This window comes from Pollicipes pollicipes, unplaced genomic scaffold (genome assembly GCF_011947565.3).
Source record: "Pollicipes pollicipes isolate AB1234 unplaced genomic scaffold, Ppol_2.1 Scaffold_3216;HRSCAF=3773_pilon_pilon_pilon, whole genome shotgun sequence".
NCBI lineage: Eukaryota > Metazoa > Arthropoda > Thecostraca > Pollicipedomorpha > Pollicipedidae > Pollicipes > Pollicipes pollicipes.
Genome location: NW_023596251.1, coordinates 2,671,814 through 2,695,787, shown reverse-complemented (window position 1 = coordinate 2,695,787; position 23,974 = coordinate 2,671,814). Strand labels below are relative to the sequence as shown.

The 23,974-nt window shown below is 60.5% G+C and overlaps 1 protein-coding gene across 1 annotated transcript; it reads right to left on the bottom strand.

The window, feature by feature from the left end:
- Nucleotides 1-1,792: 1,792 nt before the first annotated feature.
- LOC119091018 (ubiquitin carboxyl-terminal hydrolase 31) lies at nucleotides 1,793-22,786 on the bottom strand. The gene is made up of 17 exons (XM_037213739.1): nucleotides 21,848-22,786; nucleotides 21,526-21,629; nucleotides 16,349-16,487; nucleotides 12,554-12,692; nucleotides 11,858-12,002; nucleotides 10,166-10,286; nucleotides 9,760-9,917; nucleotides 9,102-9,212; nucleotides 8,424-8,553; nucleotides 7,585-7,849; nucleotides 5,185-5,325; nucleotides 4,327-4,461; nucleotides 3,871-3,928; nucleotides 3,771-3,804; nucleotides 2,967-3,125; nucleotides 2,597-2,733; nucleotides 1,793-1,802 (listed from the first exon to the last, which is right to left on the bottom strand). The coding sequence occupies exons 1-17, from the start codon at nucleotides 22,562-22,564 to the stop codon at nucleotides 1,793-1,795; spliced, it is 2,703 nt and encodes a 900-aa protein (XP_037069634.1). The 5' UTR covers nucleotides 22,565-22,786.
- Between the last annotated feature and the right edge of the window lie 1,188 nt (nucleotides 22,787-23,974).

Here is a 23,974-nt window from a genome sequence, read left to right as displayed (position 1 = left end):
GCATCTCTTGGGACAGCGTACATGAGTGACAAAACGGGTCAGATTAGCCAGCCGGCCAAACCTCAGCGTCAGAGCAGGCAGCCTGTTCTCGACCGCGGCCCCGCCAGGTCGCGAGGAGGCGGGGAGTCGGCGATGAAGCTGAGCGGTGCGCCGGTAGTATGGCCCACTCGACACGGCCGCGACAGTGGAGGGTAGGAAGTGGGAGGCCTGGCGTAGAGGAGGGGCGAAGGGAGGGAGCGGGGCGTGCCGTTTTGTGTAATTGATTCGAGAGGAGCGTTGCCGAATTGAGGGCCCAACAGCTTAACCTACCACAACTATGCTTTTTAACGAATTTGCCCATTTAACTTTCTTGAGGGACCTGCTATGATTCTTTGCTTAAGAGACTTTCTTGTTTATATTGCCTTGGAGCATTTCCTGTTAGCAACAACTGCAGCCGACTCAGCGTTTTTTGTCAACGAATGTTTTGTTTTTATGTTGTGTCATATATCAAATAATGATTAAACATATATATAGATAGATAGGTAGATAGATAGATAGATAGAGAGAGAGAGAGAGAGAGAGAGAGAGAGAGAGAGAGAGAGAGAGAGAGAGAGAGAGAGAGAGAGAGAGAGAGAGAGAGAGAGAGAGAGAGAGAGAGAGAGATACATATATATATATATAATATATATATATATATATATATATATATATATATATATATATATATATATATATATATATATATATATATATACGTATATATATATAGGTATATATATATATATATATATATATATATATATATATATATATATATATATGTGTGTGTGTGGTGTGTGTGTGTGGTGTGTGTGTGTGTGTGTGTGTGTGTGTGTGTGTGTGTGTGTGTGTGTGTGTGTGTGTGTGCGCGCGCGCGCGCGCGCGTAAATGTAAGAAATAGATTATTATTGATGTTTTATTAGAGATCACAGCGGGTGCAGCATTGTTGATTTGATCTTTCTGGAAATGTTCTCGATGCAACTGATAATAGCTTTAGCTTCTTGTCGATGTGTGTTTAAAATGACACCAAAGCTCATGATAAAAAACAGATATAGATTGTCATATTGCATGGTCTGGTATAAGTTGCACCACTTAAGGTTTTATCATGAATCGGACATTTTCTAGTGATATCACCAGATCTGAGTCTGCTGTGATTGTTAACAGACCTCGTATGCATAATATATGCGTACGTGCATGCGAGCGAGCGTGCGCGCGTGTGTCTGTAGGTGCGTGTAGCTGTGGGTATCAATAGGGGCCCTCCGTCGACCGTGGTGCCAATCCCCTGTAACTGTACCAATTACGCCCCCGGGCGCCCGCACGGGAGAGGCTGGTAAAAACATCACCATGATTATATCATCTTTTCATGATTAAGATATAAGCCTTCAATCTTGTAGGAACTGACGCTGGTGGTGGTCGACTGGCCTCTACACAAGTCCTGAGCGACTCTTCACAGGTGCTGCTCGCACGAATGGCACCCCGCCGTGACGAACAGCTCGACCACGTCACACTGCTGTGCATGCCAGCCTTGCCACATGTAGGGACAGCCGCCCGAGCATCACTTCGCGAGGCGCCCTTTAATGGGATTCGGTAAATATCAGTCTAGTTACTTCACAACTGGTATATTACAACCTGCGCAGTGACTCCTTCGCTCATATTTCCATGGTTATAGTCGACCGTGATTATGAGCGTATTTGTAAATGCATGGAATCTCTGAATTAGTTCCTCCGCTAGGTCATTCGTTGTTGAGGCATCGCCAGTTCTGTACCGGCAGCTCTCAACGCCATCTATCGGTACGAAAGCGAGCCGGCTAGCGGCAGGGGAGCCACGTCTCCCAACTCCAACCGCCCCGCACATCCGTTCCCGCCTGCCTCCCCAGAGCGAGCGGCCCTCCGTACCAACACCGACGTCCTCACACAAACAACGCCACGTTTTGATTTAAAATAGTATTGAAGAACGCACGATAAATACGGTCTCGAAGCGCAGCCATCCAGCCATCGAAGCCCGCGTCACCACGGCGACCTGGCTCGGCCCGCTCGGCCCGGGCCGGGCCGCGGGAGCCCCACCCGCGGCTCAGCAGGCGCGGCCACACCCCGCTCCCGGAGCCGGCGCTCGCTCCCGAGTCCAGACTCCGCCCCGGAGTCCAGACCCTCGCGACAGTCCGTCGGCAGCATCAACAAGGCGGTGTGGAGAAGGCGGGCGGCACCACCGCCTGGCCGCGGCGGCGCGGCGCGAGCGCCCCCAAGCCGCCGCGCCCGACCGCAGCGCGTGCGAGCTCGCACCGTCAAGCCGAGGCGCGCTCGTAAAAAGCGCGGCCTCGCCATCGACCGCGTACAAACCGATTATCGAAAAGCGCGTGTGCGCGGCGCGCCGCTAGCGATATGTGTGCGTGCGGCGGCGGCCGCAGTCACGTGGGCTCGAGCGGGCGACAGGCCCGGGCCCGAACATTGCACCAGTGCGCGGCGGGCGCCAGCGGCCGTGAACACATGCGGCGGCGGCGGCCGACGCTCAGAGCCGCGACTCCTCGGCCGCGTGGTGGCCGTTGGTCAGCGGCGCGACACCTGTCGACGGCGCCGCGCACTTGGGCTTGGCGCTGTTACCGCCAGGCGCGTCGGCGGCGTCGGCGTCCGGTTGGCGGACGAATATCTGGATGCGGTCGCCGAACACGCCGTCGCCATTGGTGACAGCGGAGCCGGCGTTCTTCCCAATCACGATTACCTGGGGACGGCGGAAGTTGGTGGAGATGTCACGATCACCACGGGGCGGGATCACACTCATGTCCTGCATTGAAATCATGACGTAAAGGCGCGTTGACACGCACACTGCGAAGGATAGCTACATGAAAGTTTAACTCAGCAAAGACGTTTTGCCCCCTGCAGCCCTATATCAGCTGGTGAGCTACCCCAGGCGAGCGGTCGCCCGCCAGCGCCGGTGCCCGGGCCGGGGCTCACCTGAGGCCGGCTGGGCATGCGCTCGTCGGCGTCAGTCAGCGCCGGGGAGGGGCCACGTGACGCCGCCCGGCCGTTGGTCAGCCGGCCGGCCGACGGCACCGAGCCGGCCGACGGACGCCGAGGCCGCACCAGCGGCGTGGCCGAGCCCTCCAGCTCCACCTGCGGCGGTCGGGCGCCCGTCACCGCCCGTCGCGAGGCAGCGACGCTCCCACAGTCGGCGGGATGCGCTCCTCATTCGCGGCGCCACGGCACGGCGCCGACAGGGTCGTCACAGCAGGGCGCGGACAGTCACTGTGGGTTCTCAGCACGGGCCGCATGATTGCAAGCCACAGCGCAGCGCGGACACCGAGCCTCGAAACACCGGAGAAGAAACACCGCGCGGAATAATGACAGCTCGACGCGCTGATCTCAAATCCAGATCCGCAGAACGACTGTGGGACACGCTGGCCATGGACAGCCACGGATCCACGTGGACAAACGCGCTGTCCACGGCTTCTTTTGGACAGCGAGGGCGATCAGGAGGGATGGGTCACAGGACCGGGCGGTGCTAGACCTCGGCCTGGTCCGTGGACAAGGCGTCCCGACCTAACAATGCGGCACGGGAAAACAAGCAATGAATCGTGCGTCAGCAGGCACCCGACAATTACAACATCTGGTGCTCAAATGCCCAGAACTGAGGGAAAACAAACAAACTCAACAAACTTCACGGCGCTCCTGGCTGGGTTCACCAAACAAATAGCACCAATTCCGTCCTTCCTGGGTTCCTGCACACAGTGCCCACTACGACGCCATCCGTCCACATACCATCTCCTCACTGGCCAGCGGCGCCTCGTCGTCACTGCAGGGCTGGTCGGCCCGCGCCGGCCGGGCGGCGGCGCGGCCGGCCGGCAGTGTGCTGTAGCGCCCGCCGCGGCTCAGGTGGGTCGGTGAGCCCTGCTCCGGCCCGCCTGCCGCCTCCGGCTCTGCGGGGAGGAGGGGGGGGGGGGGGGGGGGGGCGCCACGTCACCGGCACAGCCGCGGCACTCGGCGGCGCCTCCAATGCAGCCCTACACCATCGAGCCATCCCTCACCGTCGGACGCCGGTTAACGATAGCAGCCGTCCAACTCGAACTCAGGAGGTCAATATGGAGCCATGAAACATGATCCCATACCATTGATTTCAAATCCCGAGCAGAAAGATCTATTCAAAGATTACTTAAAAAGACTTTTTCGAAGTTCTCAATCTGAAGGCCCGCCGCGGAAACCGCCGGACGGCAGCCGGACGGTCGCGCAGCATCCCTGCCCGTCACACATGGATCACGCCTTTACTGGCGGCGCCGGCCCAGACCCGCCCCCGGGCCCGCGGCCGCGTCTGACTCACTGGCGCCGGTGGCGTCCCCCGCGGCGACGGCGGCGGTGGAGGCAGGGTCGGCGGGGGCTTCACCGCGAGCGCCACTCGCCGGCCGCGCCGGTATCCGGTAGGCCCAGTGACGGGCGGCGCCTCCCGCGGCCACCTCTGCGAACACGGCCGGCACGCCGTCAGTGCCGGGGACGAGCCGGTGGGCACGATGCGTGCAGGGAGCATTCCCAAAGCTTCAGTCGTGGGCCCCAGCTCGCACATCGGCACGGGCGGGCATGTCGCGTGCTATTCCTGATACACACAGCGTGTGGTACGTGTATGCGTACGACCACGCGCGACACACTATCACAAACATTGCGAGTTGAACCAGCTTGGTTTATGGGGATTCGAGGTTTCCAGTTATGAGCTGCGTATCTACCCTGCACCCAGTTACACACACCTTCTGTAAGTATGATCACAGCTTTTGGGACGCAGCGACTGCTTGGCTATGAGGCGATAAGACGATGCATTTAACAACACTTGCTTGCATTGTGTGCAGGGACAAGCCCCCAACGAAAACAGTGCACTGTGTGGGGATGGGTCACGCCTTCAACGGGGCCAATCACCGAGAGCCGCAGAGCACGGCGCCACCCTGTCACCGTCCCACATCCGCCCGCCCCAGCGGCAGTGACGCTGGGGGCACGAGCTGAGGCCTTGGCCGCCTCAGGCCGCCCCTCCAGGCCGAGACCGACCGGGTCGTCACCACAGCACCGCACGCAGCTGCTGCAACATCGCGTAGACGCTGATCTCCGCTGCTGCCGGCACCGGCCGGCGCCCGGTTATTGAGCTCGAGCTCCACCCCGGCCACCGCCACCCGCCGCCGCAGGGCCGGCGCCTCACCGGTGGCGCAGGTACGCAGCGTCTGGCGCTGGTAGAAGAGGATGTAGGCGTCCGGGGTGACCACGCCGCCCTCCTCCAGCCGCTGCACGCGCGCGTCGTCGTAGCTGTACCAGTTGCCGTCGGTGGCGTTGCGGCAGAGTGCTGGCGGCGGAAGGCGGCGGAGCGTGAGTGCGAGTGTGCGAGCGTAAGTGCGAGTGTTAAGTGTTGAGTGTTGAGTGCTGAGTGTGAGTGTGAGTGTATGAGTGTGAATGCGAGTGTGAGTGTGAGAGTGCGAGTGTGTGGAAGTGGAGTGCGAGTGTGAGAAAGCAATAGTGTGGGTGTAAATAAGTGAGAGTGTGTGAGAGTGGAGCGTAAGCCAGCCACGCTGACCGGCTGCTGCTGAACCCTCCACCAGGCGGAGCCAACGGCCGCCGAGGCGCGTTTTGAGTGCGTGTTTTGGGAGTAGCTAAGTTGGATCGTGATGTGGGCGGGTTGGGACTGCAGTCTAGTTTCAATCGGCATGCTACGAAAGAAAAATACGGCATTGACGAAGTGTAATATAACTGAGGAATGTGTCAAACAAACCACCTTTTTGAAGATTTCGTCGCGACCTTTTCATTGGGTGTTTTCGTAGGATCAGGACTCGAGCTAAGCAGTGCTTGTTGCGTGAGCCAGAACCGTCAACATCAGATCGTGAAATTCCAGGTCAACGACATAATTTGGCGACGAAAGTTTGCCGTGCCACAATGCTTGGCGTGGCCCATCATGCCCTCTGACGTCACCTGACCTTTAGCACGGTCGTTGCTACTAGCTACAGGTCATAGCGGTCGAACGCAGACAGCGAGTGTCTAAAACGACTCGAACCCACGCCGCCACGGGCGGCTGGATCGAATGGCACCACAATAACTGGGCGTTCGGTACTTGGCGTGGTCATGTTTCCAAGCCGGGCATCACCAGCCTGAAAGGCCCATTAGCTGACGGATGTGTGACGCCCGCCGCTGCCGCGGTCGGAGGCGGTGGAGGAGGTGGAGCCGCGGGCGCTGGCAGGCTGGTGCGGGGGGCAGAGGGCGGGGTAGAGCCGCGGGCGCCGGCAGGCTGGTGCGGGGGGCAGAGGGCGGGGTAGAGCCGCGGGCGCTGGCAGGCTGGTGCGGGGGTCAGAGGACGGGGTGGAGCCGCGGGCGCCGGCAGGCTGGTGCGGGGGGCAGAGGGCGGGGTGGAGCCGCGGGCGCTGGCAGGCTGGTGCGCGGGTCAGAGGGCGGGGTGGAGCCGCGGGCGCTGGCAGGCTGGTGCGGGGGTCAGAGGGCGGGGTGGAGCCGCGGGCGCTGGCAGGCTGGTGCGGGGGGCAGAGGGCGGGGTGGAGCCGCGGGCGCTGGCAGGCTGGTGCGGGGGGCAGAGGGCGGGGTAGAGCCGCGGGCGCCGGCAGGCTGGTGCGGGGGGCAGAGGGCGGGGTGGAGCCGCGGGCGCTGGCAGGCTGGTGCGGGGGGCAGAGGGCAGGGTAGAGCCGCGGGCGCCGGCAGGCTGGTGCGGGGGGCAGAGGGCGGGTGGTAGAGCCGCGGGCGCTGGCAGGCTGGTGCGGGGGTCAGAGGACGGGGTGGAGCCGCGGGCGCCGGCAGGCTGGTGCGGGGGGCAGAGGGCGGGGTGGAGCCGCGGGCGCTGGCAGGCTGGTGCGCGGGTCAGAGGGCGGGGTGGAGCCGCGGGCGCTGGCAGGCTGGTGCGGGGGTCAGAGGGCGGGGTGGAGCCGCGGGCGCTGGCAGGCTGGCGCGGGGGTCAGAGGGCGGGGTGGAGCCGCGGGCGCCGGCAGGCTGGTGCGGGGGGCAGAGGGCGGGGTGGAGCCGCGGGCGCCGGCAGGCTGGTGCGGGGGGCAGAGGGCGGGGTAGAGCCGCGGGCGCCGGCAGGCTGGTGCGGGGGGCAGAGGGCGGGGTGGAGCCGCGGGCGCTGGCAGGCTGGTGCGGGGGGCAGAGGGCGGGGTAGAGCCGCGGGCGCTGGCAGGCTGGTGGCGCGCGACACTGTGCCGGAGGAGCGAGCAGCTCGCGGACGTGAGGCCCGCAGCGGTCCCGGCATGGTCACCGCTTCCTCGCCGCCTTCACTGTGCTACCATGCCGTGATCCCTCCTGCCCACGTGGACACGTCACTTGTGCTGGTGAAGCCACCACGCAGAGGCTTTTAAACCTTACAATACATTGCAATGCATTGGGCAAATCCAATAATTCGTGTTACGAGGAAAGGACATAGGCACACTGGCAAAACTGTGACCGTTGCAAGCCTCTGGCGGTGGAAACACGACCCCGTCAAATGACGTAAAAACAGCACCCTAACCCCTCCGCCGCATGCCCACACCAACTTCACTCGCCCGGACCGATCAAGAAGAGCTCGGTGGCCTCTGCCAGGCGTCGCCAGCGGCCGGCCCTGCTCAGCACTCACCGGTGTAGTGGCCGCTCTGCAGGTCCTTGCCGTGGTGGTTGCAGACGCCGTAGAGCTCATAGACGCCGCCGGCGCGGCCAGCGGCGCCGGCCGGCCGCTGGTGCCGCTTCCACGGCGACCAGGCGCTGAGGAGGCCCAGGCCGGACGTGGCCGCCTCGCCGCCGGCGGCGCCCGGCCGCGTCGCCAGGTGCTGGCCCATGTCCAGCCCGTGCAGCGGGAAGTCCACCAGCGTCGTCAGCTTCGATGTGCTCCGCTGGTTGTTCGTCTGCGGCCGGCGCGGCACGCCGTGATTTGGGAGGCGCGGGGTTACGGGCGGGGGTGGGGGCACACGCGAGCTTTTGACTGGTTGCTTCGCTCGCCGTCGTTCATAAGGTTGTGATGGCGGGAGGCTCCAGGTGCACAGTTCCAGTGCCGTGTGCGGTTCGTAGGTGGTGCGGAGGTGACAGGGGGAGGGGCTGGCTACGGCCTTAGTGTAGCTTATTGCCTTATCTAACATGATCATTATCAAGTGTTTTTGTCACACCAAGGCATCACCCTGGCTCGGGTGTATTGTTCTAACGGCAATCATAGAATGACACGTGAACCATCCGAACGTTTGGACACAGCCTGCCCGACCTCCCGGCCACAACAGACGGGATACACAGCCATCGCCACAACGCCGTCTTCGAGCCCCAAACATGCGCCTCTCGGTCGCCACAGATCATTGTAAACACCGCTTCCCTGCAGTTCCTCTCTCGATCTCCGCTGTCCCACATTGATGTCCCGTCTCGGCGCTGGCCGCTCGGGCGACCAGTCCCTGTCGGCGGCCGTCTGCAGTGCGTGGCGCGCGCGCCGCGTACCTGTCTGAAGCGCTTCAGGTGGATGACCAGGATGTCGGGGATGGACCAGAGACTGAGCCGCTTCTCGGCCTGCTGGCTGGACTCGCAGCCGGGACACCGCCAGCTGTCCTCGGGACCCAGCCGCTCCGACCTGGCGCACACGCCGCCGCCGGCCGTCAGCGTCACGCTCACACCGCCGGCGCCGCACTGGCCGGCCGCAGACACCTGCTGACGGCTGCTGGTGCTGCTGCGTCGTGGAGCAATGCTTACGTGCTTCACGGAGGTACGTACGGGAGGTACGTCCCGTCACGCCGACCGAGCCACGAGGAGGAGGGAGTTGACCGCGCGGCGCGTTACACGTTCTTGCCGCGTCCAAGCCGGCGGTATCAGACCACAAGTTTAACACCAGATCGACACCCAATGAGTCAGTCGCAATCACGAAACACATCCTAAAATACAATGCTGGTCTTCCTTTGGATTTCATAATGCCCGAGTGAGACTGGGGGTCGGAGTTGGGGTTGGGGTGGGAGGCCGGGGCCGGGGATCGGGAGCCAGGGCCGGGGCCGGGGCGTGGGCCGTGGGCCGTGGGCCGTGGGCCGTGGGCCGTGGGCCGTGGGCCGTGGGCCGTGGGCCGGGGCTCGGGGTCCGGGGGCCGGGACCAGGGGTCGGAGTCAGGGGTCAGCAGCCCTGTCCACTAACTTGGTGTACAGCTGGAGGCACTCCTGCAGGGTGACCGGGCTGAGTGAGTGGCGCGCCACCTCGCGCACCGTCCGATGCTCCTCCACGTAGTCCTCCGTCGAGGCCAGCACACTGCCGGACGCGCCGGGTCGTCAGCACACGCGCCGCGCCAGCCGACCGAGCCGACGGGCGGCAGGGACACCCGCGAGCCGCCGCCGGCACGGGGCAGCCTAGCCCGCGGCACCGGAGCGCTCACGGCCACCGGACGCCCTGTGCCGGCGAGGTCGAGTCCGCTGCCGCCGCCGGGCACGAACATACAGACGTCCAACAGAAAACGAAACACGCCGTTGGCCACGCCACCCGATATGACTCGCGCGACCACACGCCTTTAGGTAGACTGGCACGCCGCCTTTCGGTCATACCGAGAACTTGTCACTTTACACCGTCAAGCTGAGGACATAAGCTCGCGGACACCGGTAAACCACTGAAAACAAGCCCGGTCAGGTCAGTGGCGAGTCCCTTGGTGCGGAAACTCCAGAGCATCATCCGGGAGAGCACAACACCAATGTTCCGACATTCACTCAGCAAGCACCAGCCAGAGAGTCAACACGTCCGCCTCTTCTGATCACCGCACCTTTCGGTAGGCCGTGACGTCACATAACACGCCCCTTTCCCTCACCTGTCGATGGCGTCCTGCTCCCACTCCAGCAGGAGCGTCACGTGCGGCGGCCCGACGCTGGCCGACAGCGCCTCCTCCACCGGCTCGGTGAAGAGCGGGTGCTGCACCGTGTGGTCCACCGGCACGCCGTCCACCACGCGCACCGTGAACAGCGGCACCTGTGGTGCGCGCGCGCAGTTAGCGTCACCAGAGACACCTGGCGGCCTGGCCGGCAACGGCCCACAGCAGCGCCCGCGGCGCGCCCGCGGTCAGCGTCACCAGAGACACCTGGCGGCCTGGCCGGCGACGGCCGACACGACTGCCAGGCTCGGCTGACACGGCTGCCAGGCCGGTGCTCGTTCACAAGTCACCGCAGGCGCGGCCGCAGCGCCGCCACCGTGTGCTGCACCACAGCCGGCACGCTCACCTCCTGCGCCAAGGCGAGCACGTCCGGCTTGACGCTGGCGGCCATCTCCTTCAGCATCAGCTTCTGCATGTCCTCGTAGAGCACGTCCCGGCTGACCTGCATCACGTACGGCGAGCCGAACCTGCCGCCGAGCGTACGTCAGCGTCATCAGCGTCAGCCGAAGCTCGGACCTCCGCGGCCGCCAGCCTCGGCACGTCGCCGCGCCACCGACAGGGCCACATGGGCTGCTGGCCGGCGGACCGTCTCGGACTACCGTCATCAGCCGGTCAGTGCGTCGGAGCAGGCGGCAGTGGGCGGCGCGCTCGGACGCGGACGGGAGCCGGCCAGCGACGGCGGGGGCCCGCACCGCCTCACCCACGGGGCTCGGTACATCGGGACCGCACGTTCAACGGCACCGCACCTCGGTGTTGTCCTGTTACTGCACGATGATGGCTATGGCGTGTTTGTAACGGTTCGTGGTGTTTGGACAACATTTTTGCACGCAGCAAAGCGTATATTTATGCGTCTCACGGACTGAGCAGTTTATGTTTCGGTCCAAAAGTTCGGAGACGGTCCTCTCTGGCCAGAGGTCATACACAACTCCAGCCACTGTGGGTATTTCATGAGCGAGTGTCAGGGAAAGCAACAGTCCGCATCCGTCTGCGACACAGGCTACAGTGTAGCCACGCAGTGTTACAGGCTACAGTGGCCACTGTGGCCTCACGGACTACAGTGCAGCCACGCAGTGCGCCACATAACATTCACCATCGAGTGCTGTACAGATGCCTAGTGAAGCTTGCCCGTAAAGTGCACTGTCCCTAACCTCGCGAAAAAAGCCAAGGTCCCATCTTGAGGGCGGGCGCCTGAGCCCCGAGCTGTCGCGCGGCGCGACACCACTGACCCCGGCCCGACGGCGGCAGGCCGGCCAGCGTGCTTCGGGCAGGGTTCAGCGGCCCCGGACCACGTCCCCCCCCCATCCCCCCGCCCCCGGGGCGCCACGAAGGGCGCGGACCGGCCGACCGCGCAGCCTTGTCAGCACGATAAGGCACCGTCGCCGTCACAAGCACAGCACTTCAAAACGCCGGTGCTTGAACTAACGAAACACGCGCTACCGAAAGCAGTGGCAGCGAAGCTCTTCAAAACAGCGCTGCTGAGCCCAACCAGCGGGCGCCGCTGCAAGCAGTGTCGACAGAGCCGAACGCAAGTCCGCGCTCAAAACCGGCTGCTCGTATGACCGCAAACGCAGCAAAGCTGGCGCGAAGCAGGCTTCACGACACTCTGCGGAACAGTTTCCAGCACTGGGCCGTTTGTGGGCAGCGTCTGCACACAGACAGCGGAACATGGCTCGGAAGCACAACACCGATCGTGCCAGCGTGTGCCAACCCTCATCCAAACGCGTGCCGGGCAGGATAATCACGGACCTTTGGGGGACTTTACAAACGCTGGACGGCCGCGCAGAACAACTTTTGCTGAAAACAGACGGCCGGTAAGAGCGAGCCTCGGTCCTCCCTCCCTTCCCCGCCATACGATGTCGACGGTGCAGGGTATGTGGGAAGATAAGGACATCAATCTACAGCGCCCGGTACAACGCCCGAGCAGCGGCCGCCGCACACCACCGCCCCCCGCGCGACGGCCCCGCCCCGCCCCCTCTCCACCCGCGCCTGCGGACGGCGCCGTCAGCGGCGGCGACCGCCGCTCCGAAGGCGCGCCCACCTGTGCGGCACCCCCGAGTCGGAGAGGCGCAGGTTGGTCCAGACGAGCGTCACCAGCGCGTCCTCCTCGCACGCCTCGCCATCTGGCGGCAGCTCGATGCAGTATAGCCTCTCGGTGTCACCGATCGTCCACACGGCGTCGGCGTCTGCAGGCAGGGAACGCGGGTCAGGCAGGTGCAGGGGGGGTGGGGGGGTGGGGGGGGGGGGGGGTGACCGGCGGTCCGGGGTACCTTCACCTCACCAGTCGGCTCCCTCGGCTCTCCGCTCACGCTGGTACATCCGAGGGACGATTTGACGCCTGCCATTAGAACATCTAGCAAGAGTCGGGACATCATCGATCACCCGCAACATAGTCACGTTACTGATCCGCACATGCATCTGATGACGTCACAAGTACACCCAGCAGCAGTCGCCAGATCACCATGAGTGAGGCATGTGAATAACCAGAAGCAAACAATCGGAGTTACAGGCAGAGAAGTTGTGTTGCTAAACACAGACAAATATCAATGCGAGCCCGAAGTGCGCGACGGGAGGATTCACCATTGATGACAAACCATTTGGGCCATCAACTGGCCTAGAAGCCAGCTCAACAAAACAAACCTACAACCGTTTTTGAATCGCACCGTGCGAGCGCATGGACCACTTAAGGTTCAACTTTACCAACAGGAAGGTGGGGTTGCCAGGGACGCCCTCTCACCGTGCAGCGTCTGGGTGAAGCCGGCGTCGTCGAGCTGGCAGAGCAGCAGCCGGCCCGGCTCCAGGCCCGTGTCGGCCGCGATCACCGCCTTGAAGTCGGCCACCGATGAGCCGCTCTCCACGCTGAACCCCATCCGCACCTGTAAACAGCGGCGCCATGGCCGTCACGGTGGCCATCAGCAGCAGCACCTGTCAACAGCAGCGCCATGGCCGTCACGGTGGCCATCAGCAGCAGCACCTGTCAACAGCGGCGCCATGGCCGTCACGGTGGCCATCAGCAGCAGCACCTGTCAACAGCAGCGCCATGGCCGTCGCAGTGACCATCAGCGGCAGCACCTGTCAACAGCAGCGCCATGGCCGTCACGGTGGCCATCAGCAGCAGCACCTGTCAACAGCAGCGCCATGGCCGTCACGGTGGCCATCAGCAGCAGCACCGGCAGTCAACAGCGGCACCGTGGGCGTCACGGCGACCGTCAGCAGGATGACCATCAGCGCCAGCATCACTGCCATTGGGGCTGCAGAGCCCACGAACGGATGTGGTCAGTTTGCAGTTGCAGCCAGGGTTACGTTTTTTAACAGAACAGGGTTATGAACATGGAGGGAAAATCCCAGTTGAAAGAAATACAATGTCACTCGGGGGGAGGCGGAGGATTATGCGTTGAAGGTGATGGAGACCGGATTGCGAGGCTTGCGTTGGAGAACGTCATGTGATGGCAGGGGGGACGTCCTGCCGGTGACGTGGGTCACGGCTGTGGCGGCGTGTGGACCTTTGATGTGACTTGTGACCCAGTACTGCAGGCGATGATAGTGCATGATGACGAATACCATGATATTGGTGTAATGGTTGTGACGTGACGGTGGTATTTCAGTCGCAGCGGTGACGCGGAGGTGATGTGGTGATGTTGATTGGTGGTGCGGAAAACTCCGGTTGAGCCAATCACGACGCTGTGGGTCATGCTGCACAGAATGACGCAGCGGCGATGGTGATTAGGGTGCAATAGATGCTGGCAGCTCTCCCTCCGGGGCGATCACAGCACAAGGGCTTTCACGCTCAGAAGATGGCACTGACAACAGCTGTGCGCACCGTCGCACCGCGATGGTTACTGTGACGCAGCCACCGGCCGGTGGCCTGGAGACGGATGCAGCACCCCAGCCGTCAGCACGCGGCACCGAGGGAGGGCTACTGTGACGCAGCCACCGGCCGGTGGCCTGGAGACGGATACAGCACCGCAGCCGTGAGCATGCCGCACCGAGGGAGGGCTACTGTGACGCAGCCATCGGCCGGTGGCCTGGAGACGGATACAGCACCGCAGCCATCAGCACGCGGCACCGAGGGGGGCTACTGTGAGGCAGCCACCGGCCGGTGGCCTGGAGACGGATACAGCACCGCAGCCATCAGCACGCGGCACCGAGGGGGGGCTACTGCGGCCTCAGTGTGTGCACTGAGAGCGGTCACCACAGCGGCCGACGGCATCGGGGAAAGGAGCACTCCCGAAAACGGCATTCATCCCCAAAGGCATCGAATAAGTGAACGAAGAGCTTCCTAGCACTACAAGCACGCGCTGGATACCAGATCAAGCGTTCCTCGTTACCGTGACCACCACGCGGGTATCAGCAGACAGCGGACACGCCAACACGCACGGAGAGCGCTGGCGAAGCCGCACCACACGCAGGTTGTCGTCGTGTTGACTCTGCTCAAGGCAATCATCACGCTGGCCTCGTCGTGCGGCCCACGTGACCTGCGACGCGGTGGTGGTCAGGCCACCACGTGACCGGCGACACGGTGGCGGCCAGGAGCGCCGGGCGTGCGGGGCCCGGACGGCAGCGTGCGGGGCCCGGCCAGCGCCCGCCGCCGCCCCACCGCTCCCACGCGCCCCCGGCCGTGCCGCTGAGTCACGCCAGCCGTGTGTCTCGGCCACGGACGGGCCGACGGCGGTCAGGCACGAGCGGGCACCCCAGACACGCCGGCGGCCGCCCCCTCACGAGCGCCGGCGCCGACCGGCGGCGGCGCGGCAGGCCGTGCGGACAGGGTGTGGCCAGAGGCACCGCTGCGGGCCGGCCGCGCTCCAGCAGGCCTCGGCCGACCCCGAGACAGGGCGTGCAGCACTACCGTACGCCGCGCGCCAGGCTGTTTACCCCAGATGTTTGTTTGGCAGCTGTGCAGCGACAAACTGGCGCACGGACTCCACCGTCGGGGTCACCAGAAGACACCCACCCTAACGCTTCAAAGCACACCAATCCTGGCCTGCCTAACGCACCAAGCGGGCACGCTTACAAACTCAAGCTATATCTCGCGTTTCTAGATTGCCGCATCACGTTCTTCGAACCTTGGTTGCACAGAGCATACACACCGGGCTGACCGCTGATCAGTGGTCGGCAACGGCAAGGAGGACTTGTCGGTGCTTCCATGACGGGCAGGGCATCGTTAACGCCGGGCAGAAACAGATCGGCTATTATCCGGGCCGGCCTGAGGCTCAGAATACGCAGAACGCCCAGTAGCGCACGGCAAACGGCATGCCGTCTCCTAGTCCGACAGGCCGCGTGGTACGACGGGATCAGCACTGGCTGGCTCAGCTAGTGCACTCTTGGCGTGGCGTCACGCTGCCCGGCAGATGATGACGGATGACGGGGGACCCTCGCCCCGACATCTGCTCGATCAGCTTGTAACAACGTCTGGCAATGCTCACGCCGTCAGAAATATGCACAGCTTGGGGTTCAACACTACTCATATGAAGCGACACGCCACCACAACTCAGAAGATTTGTGAGAACCGGTTGAAAGCATACCGCCGGCGGTATGAAAGCTCAACCTGCTCAATTTTGTCCGCATGCGACACTGACTGATCCTGAATCTGCCACCGACAGAACACCAGCGCTCCCTTAGGTCGTTCATGGATTGGGCGTAACCGATCGTGACCGGACGCGTAAACCCGCGAGTCGCCTGATGGGTCCGTAAATCCTGAAAGTTCATGGCCCATTCCGGGCGTCCAAGGACTTTCCCGACCCCATGGAGGAATGGCGCCGCCGTGACACCCGGTGACCTCAAATGGACCCCGATCGCGAAAATGCGGCAGCTCCCCGCCCTCTGCAACCGCCCCATACGGACCGTCTTGCCAGCGGCCAAACAAAGAGCATTGTTCGCTGACGCGTCCCACCGCATTGTCTCAGTATCAGCTCACGTTATCGCCCCACGGCCGGTGGTATCAGAGCAGGACTTCAGTTTCAATGTCACCCAAACCGCCGTATCAGAGCAAAGGCAACGGCACGGTTGCATCTTGCAGGGAGTCCTCGTGCAGCGGACGGCAACAGCGTGGGGAATTTCCGCGTGCCGCGGTCCAACAAGGTCCTGCGGACTGGAGATGCCGCCCAAGCGCTCACAGCGCGTCGGAGCGAACGTTACGGTGTTACATGTGGAGTGGCGACAACAATAGGTTTGCAGTCACTCAGGGTGGCGACAACAGACAGGTAAAGGTCTGCCACGCCGCTAGCTGGCGGACTGCGTTGACGATGTGCTTGCTGCCGCTGCTGATCGGCGCAGGCCAGGGAGACACACCTGTCACGGCTGCTAATTGGTGGATTAAACTAAAAATGTACCCGTGACCACCGCTGATTGGTGGATAGGAACAGACATGCACCTGGCGTGACTGCTGATTGGTAGTTAACACGGAGTTGTGCCAGCGCGGCTACTGATTGTTGGATTCGATGGGAAGAATACCTGTCGCGACTGCCTGACCGGTGTATTGGACGGGAACCACCCCGTCGCGGCTGCTGATTGGTGGGTAAGACTGGAGCCGTACCTGCCGCGGCTGTTGATTGGCGTAGACCAGGGTGACGATGAGCGGCCGCAACTGTCGCTGCAGGATGGGCACGCTCACGCAGAGGAACGGGTCGAACGTGTTGCTCTCCTTCCGACAGTTGGGGCAGCGCAGCGACGACCTGCAACGCCAGGACAGAGCCGCGTCAGGACCGGCGCCTCACGCGGGCGGGTCGACCACGGCCCAGCCTGGCCCCCGTACTGCCATTGCCGACGACCTGCAACGCCAGGACACGGCCGCGTCAGGACCGGCGGCTCGCGCGGGCAGGTCGACCACGGCCCAGCCTGGCCCCCGTACTGCCATTGCCGACAGCCACGACGCCGGCGTAGCGGCCGCCATACAGGCGCTGCGGTGGCGGTGATGCGCCGCTGATCGGCATCACACTCCGCTGCCCTGAAACAGCCGGCTCAAGCGGTGATCGCATCCGTACTGCTAGAGACAGGGCTCCAAGACGGCGTCACAAACAACAATGCAAAGCAACGCGCGGTGGCGACGGGTGTCACCCCACGGACCGGCGATTTTGGGGCACAAAGCCGCGACTTCCGGCGGCTAACGACGGCCACCAGGCCGCCGCTGACACCCTCTCCAGGCCGGACTGCGAGGCCACCGGACCCCGCGCCGGCCCCACACTGTCCCGCCCGCTGAGCCGAGGGCGTGGCCGGGGTCAGCCGCCGAGCCGGTGGGCCGGTGAAACAACCGGCGCCACGGCCCGGCTCCCGACCGTCCACCGGCGTCGCCACCGTCCGCTAGGTTAGGCGGGGGACCGCAGCAGGGTCCAGGGGCGCCCGCCCCGGTGCCACCGCCGCCAGCTAGGTCAGGCAGGGGACCACAGCAGGGTCCAGGGGTGCCGGCCCCGGCGTCGCCACCGTCCGCTAGGTTAGGCGGGGGACCGCAGTAGGGTCCAGGGGCGCCCGCCCCGGTGCCACCGCCGCCCGCTAGGTCAGGCAGGGGACCGCAGCAGGGTCCAGGGGTGCCAGCCCCGGCGCCGCCGCCGCCCGCTGGATCACCCGGCTGATGGCTCCGCCAGACATTAACACTGGTACTTCTAACCCACCGCCAGCAACACTGCGCGCCAGTAATGGCCGTTCGGCTGCGAGCTTTGCCGGCCAACAGCCGCCCAGTGTTTCGTCAACTACTGCACCGCCGTCAATTACCACTTGTTGCTGCGTCCCAACAAGCGCAGCTGATGTACTGCTGGTGCCCTATGTTGGCTCCACCAACGCCAATACCACCGTGTAATCTACCCAACAGACGCAGCTCCAAACGACCAGTGGCGCATCGCTAGACGACTTGCTTCCAAAGCCCACATTGCCGCCATTCCACAGCTGCTGCCTCGGATCACGTCACGACCTGTTCTGCGCCGCAGACCAGGCCCGCGCCCTCCCCCAACGCCACTTCCTCCCCCACGGGGAGTCCCGGGAGGCTGCTGGACGGCCGGGGGTCAGGGGAGCCGCCTCCGCCGCCGCGCAGCGCCTGACCGCCGTGCACGGACAGACAAGTTGCATGCAAGTCACGTGCAGATCTGTGCACGTATCGGAAAAGTGGAGCATTCAAGTTGTTATGTAAAAGGGTAGTCACAGTCGGGTCTCAGGCCATCCAGAATGCTTGGAAATCCTCTCTGCGGGCCGAAAACCCACCTGTTCGACCAAGCGGAGTACATTGACAGCCCCGGAATCGGGCGCGCTGCGGAGCGTCACTGCAGCGCACGTGAGCTCCGCAGTCGCTGTCGGTTGTTGCCGGAGAAGGTACCGAGATGGCTGACCTTTGGGCGACCGACGCAACGGCTCCCGCCGACGGAGGGATCAACCGAGAGCTTGAGTCAGAACAAAAGGGCGGCCACACTGACCAGATGGCCGTACGTTTGCTCCAGTCTGCTGAGCCGTATTCAAAGAGCAGGAAGCCCGCCTCACTGACAGAGATTGTGGAATACCTCGACCAGTTCGTCACCACTGTGTGGCGAGTGCCGAGCGGACAGCTGGGGCGGGGTCCCATCGCCACGGTCCCCACGCTTCCATGTCCATAACGTCCGACAGAACGGAGGATAGGGTTCGCCGGTGCTTCCTCCAGAAGCATGGAGGGTTTAAAAGACGGCAATTAGCACTAATGCGAAGCGGTTCCTGCTTAACACAAGGGTCAAACAAGCGGAATGAAAAACATTGGACACTGCAAAACCCCGGCGTTTAGGTGGGATACCGGACCCAGGGTGGCAAGAAGGCCACGTGGACACCGGAGAGACACCTCTCCAGCTGCTGTCAGAGCAGCTGTGGCCAGAGGCTACAGAGTACCAGCTACAGCTTGACCGCATCGGTTCCAGTACGAGGGTGCGCACCGCGCGCGAGGCTCTCCGTTAGTTCCCGGCTGCGCAGCGAGCTCAGCGACCGCGTCACTACTCGGCCGCTGGACCACCCTCGGCCAGCTGGCAGTTCTTAGTCCGGACCTAACGCCGCTGGTCTCCTGGGTTCCACCTGCGGTCCGGGTCTGGGGAGTCTGAGGAATCTGTCTGGCAACGACAGGGCGGCTGAGGCGGCCTGTGGACGGGTGCGCCGCGGCGATGGGGGAATCTGTCTGACGACAGGGCGGCTGAGGCGACCTGTGGACGGGTGCGCCGCGCTGGTGGGGGAATCTGTCTGACGACAGGGAGGCTGAGGCGACCTGTGGACGGGTGCGCCGCGGCGATGGGGGAATCTGTCTGACGACAGGGCGGCTGAGGCGACCTGTGGACGGGTGCGCCGCGGCGGTGGGGGAATCTGTCTGACGACAGGGAGGCTGAGGCGACCTGTGGACGGGTGCGCCGCGGCGATGGGGGAATCTGTCTGACGACAGGGAGGCTGAGGCGACCTGTGGACGGGTGCGCCGCGGCGATGGGGGAATCTGTCTGACGACAGGGAGGCTGAGGCGACCTGTGGACGGGCGCGCCGCGGCGGTGGGGGAATCTGTCTGACGACAGGGAGGCTGAGGCGACCTGTGGACGGGTGCGCCGCGGCGATGGGGGGAATCTGTCTGACGACAGGGAGGCTGAGGCGACCTGTGGACGGGTGCGCCGCGGCGATGGGGGAATCTGTCTGACGACAGGGAGGCTGAGGCGACCTGTGGACGGGCGCGCCGCGGCGATGGGGGAATCTGTCTGACGACAGGGAGGCTGAGGCGACCTGTGGACGGGCGCGCCGCGGCGATGGGGGAATCTGTCTGACGACAGGGAGGCTGAGGCGACCTGTGGACGGGCGCGCCGCGGCGGCGGGCCGGAGCCACGTTGGTCGCGCCGCCTGGAGCCGCCGCCGCCGCGCCGGGGCGTGCAGGCAGCGGAGCGACGCTGGCGGGGAGGCCTTGCTGAGCCCCCAGGACAAATGACGCCCAGCCTGGACACGTCCCGGCACTGGCTTCAACTTTGCGCAACACAATGTCCGGCATAATGTACCAAAACACACTACCCTGGGTTTTAAAAAAGGTCTGGTGAAAAACCTGTACTCGCCAGTTCTTCAATCATTAACAGTCCAATGCCACCACCAAGGTGGTTGGCATTCGCACATCCTGGCAGAGGTCTGGGGCGGATCACCTTTGCAGCGGGCATCGACATCGAGCGACCCTTTGACATAACGATCAACGGAACGCGCTGTATGCGCTGCACACGGTGGTGTTGACAGCGGTAAGACTATGAGGTCAGGTCCAAGCTATCAGATTAAGGTCGCGTCATACAAGGTCCGCCATACATGTCAGCACCCGACCCAGGCACGCTCAGAACCACAGCTCCGCAAACGTCCTGGACACAGCGGTTGGCAGGACATCACTAATAAGACAAATGAGCTTAAAGCACCATCTGGATGTGCAGTGGTGAGCAATGCAAAAGCATGCAGATGGAAGGAGTGGATGATGAAGATGTCATTCATCAGGTGTATCAATCAAAGGAAGCTCAAAATAAGTATTTAGTTAACTCATCCAGTAGAAATGGTGGTTGGCAAACACATCCCAGTCATACAGCATACATCTTGACCAGGGATCATACAAGTGGAGCACCCACAATGAAGTGAGCATCCACAAATACGCACCAGTCAGCCCTCCACACTTACATAATCTGGCCACTCATTGCTTTGGTAAGACAAAGGCCAGCACTGATAAAAGCCCCTTCTGCTTTTAATGGCACTCAAACTCAACACAAGGGCAGAAAAGTGTGGGCTACAATCAAACTAAATTTTCTTTCATGTTATCACTATCACATACAAATTGCATAAATCAAAAAGTGCATGTGATGCAGTTAACACCTATGCAAGTGAATTTTTTTGAAGTATAACATTTCATCACAAAATATATCACAATGATGCTGTAATTTAACCTTCCAGAAAAGCTGTAGTTTAGACCTTTACACCTCCAAAAGACCTATCATACCATGCCATGCACCTGTCAAGAATAGAATGACAGCAGCAGTACCATGTGATCAGCTTTTTCAAACAGAAGTGGTAAAATGGTTTGCAGCCAAGCTTTCTGTCTGGGGAGGGATGAAACACCATGGCCATAAGTTGGCAGTACCAAACTTACTTGGTTTCAGAACAAACACCACTTAAACAGTTTAAACAACATATGCCCTGGTCTAAACAAGCACAAGCACACTGTGGCCAACAATCAGAGGGTGATAAATTTAACAATTTGGGCTGTAAATGCAGAATGTACTAAGAGATGGGAGCCAATGTTTCTCAGCATCACTAGCAATACTACACATACTTATACCACAAATATCCTAGAATTGGCAGTCTGAGGTGTTAACACAATACTGCTTGAAAACATCTGCACAGGGATAGAGTGCCCGAGCAAGAGATGAAAACATGTCATGCCCAACAATTCTTTGATGGACAAATTTCAGATGAGAGATAATTATGACTTCACTCCATGTCAAAACATGTATAGGTTTTGCTCACAATAATTTCCATATTGCACACAAGATGTGCAAAGAAAATGCCCAAGGAAAATTATAAAAGCACATGCTTAATGGACTAATATACAACCAACAAAAAATAAACTCACAATCACAAACCAAAAATGACATAAGGGCATGCATACAAAACACAGGACCAGAAGTATTATGTAGCACATACAGCATAATTTATACAATAAATGTACTTTCAAACCAAAAACACTGCCAATCAGGTCCTCTTAAGGTCCATCTATACCTGAACTGCGCCTGGAAGATGTCCTGGACAAAGCTGGCATTGCATCTCAGGTGATTGGCAAGGGTTTCTGCTGCGACCACCTCATCTGGCCGCCCCAGGGAACCCTGCAGGGCAAAAACTGGTAAACAACCATGTCATAAAAATGAATTAACTACAGCCTAAGAGCACCAATAATTACAGTAGCACTATCAAAATCAACTATCACCTCAAAATTTGATATCTATGCTGGCAAAATGCTTCCTGTAGTTAATCTTGAAAATGTAGAGCAGTCATGCTATGCCAACAAAGCAGGATCTGCTATCCCATGTTCTTGTGATCCTACCTTTATCTTCCTATATTTTCGCTTGGTCGCCGTGTTCAAATCCTCATGGACCTTGTCCAGAAGCCACATGAGGAACTCTTGAGCATCATGCTGGTCATTTCCACGGAAGTGGCTGCCATACTTTTCCACATATGTCTTGAACTGTGATGACACTTCGGAACTGTACTGCCTGGACCATATGGACTTCAGAGTAAGTGCCAGCTGTTCCGTGACTTCTCCCTTGGTGCCAAATCTCTTGGCATTTGCTCGGGTTCTTCTGCACAGATCTGCCCGGTACTGACCAGTCACAAAGTACTCTGCCAGGACATCTGTGTTGCTAAGACACTGCAGGACAGCATTGATGAAGCAGGTGTTACCATGGTTGTTGAGGCCAACCACCCCAGGAACTTCTTCTGACCCATACTGTACATATTCACATCCTTCATCCACCCTTGAGCTCTCATACTTTCTTGAGTTTTTGTCCCTGGGAAGGGTGGTCACAGTTCTCACCACCCGGTCAATGAAGTTACTGAAGCCTCTCATTGATGGTCTCCTGCGGAGCTTGGTTACATCCTGCTTGAAATCAGCATTACCCTCCATCTTGGCCAATGTAGCACTCTTCTGGCCCTCTCTGTTGTTCATGTGTTGCAACACATCACTCATGTTGTAGCGAGGCAACGTAAATGCTTGGTGTGGAGAAAGTACCCCTTCTGGAGCATCAACACACACCTCTGTCATGTTCCAAGATGAAACGACGATTTCGGCGCAGAGATTAGCTGGGGGCGTTCTATGGAGCGATCGGTTTTCCCCGACGCAGAAGAACAATGCTTTCACACATCTCTTCAAGCCTTTTAAAACATGGACAGCATTCACCTGCTACATCTAGTCAACACTACCCGCCACGCCCATCAACAACAGCCATCGCCAACCGAAACCACCATCCCCCACACGCCCAACACTCGGTACTCAAGGAGACAGCGCCACTAAACACACAATACACCCACAATTTTATAGAGGTGGGTCTGAAAGTGTGTATACTTTGGTCGGAGATGGCTAGCACGACGCAACAGCTGGTGAGCAAACACATGAATACGAGGTCAAACGCATTTTTCAGATCATTTTTGAACATCGAAATTCAATTTATACGCTTTTTACTCATTTGATAGCATTAACTCTAATAATTGGTCTTAAACAGTTTAAGTACTATTCGTAGCATTTTGTTTCTTCTCTTTTAGCCCCACCTATTCAGTCGCGGCAGGCAATTTTTACGATTTGACGAGCCTCAGCATTCTTATGATTCTAGACACAACCAGAAGTAAAAATCCCTTCATGCGCGTGTCGCTGAAGGTCTTGTCCGCATATGGAACAGCCCATAAATTTCAAATAAGCTCGACTTAATTGCACATACAAATGGACTTTGTCGTTGCGATGAACGATTTAACCTGGTTGAATATGGTGTGCTGCTCCCTGCCAACAGCCCCTCCACGCCAGCTTCCCCCGAGAAAAGTACTGTCGGTTTTTCGGCCACAGCCGGGAAGTGAAAACTTTCATCAACGGGAAAAAGGTAAATTTATCCCAAAATGTTGCCAATTTTGACCAAGCTCCTGCGAATGCACCAGTATTATGCGTGAAGTAGTGGGTGTTTTCTTGGTAATTACTGTTCGGAAAAGGTATCATATGAAAGTGCTCGTGAACCACTACAACAGCAACCTTATGAGGGAATCAACAGGTACCCCGCCTTAATCACAATATCTCATTAAGACAATAGAGATGTTCGTGTCATCGGGCAAGCACAAAAAATCTCACTTTACTAAGGAACAAGAAAATTGGATTCTTGCATAGCTTGGAGACCATCGAAACGCCTTGTAGCGAAAAGGTGGTTTATGGTGACGTTCAAGGCTTCATGCGCGTAGTTTCCCCTGGCATCGGCGCATTTGAAAAGTTGGCGACACGGCTGGCCACCCTGAGTCCGGTGCGGCCGCCCTGGGTCCAGTGCGACCATTCATGGTCCGATGCGGCCACCCAGGACCCGGTGCGGCCGTCCAGGGTCCAGTGCGGCCGCCCAAGGTCCGGTGCGGCCACCCAAGGTCCGATACGGCTGCCGAGGACCTGGTGCGGCCGTTCAGGGTCCAGTGCGGCCACCCAAGG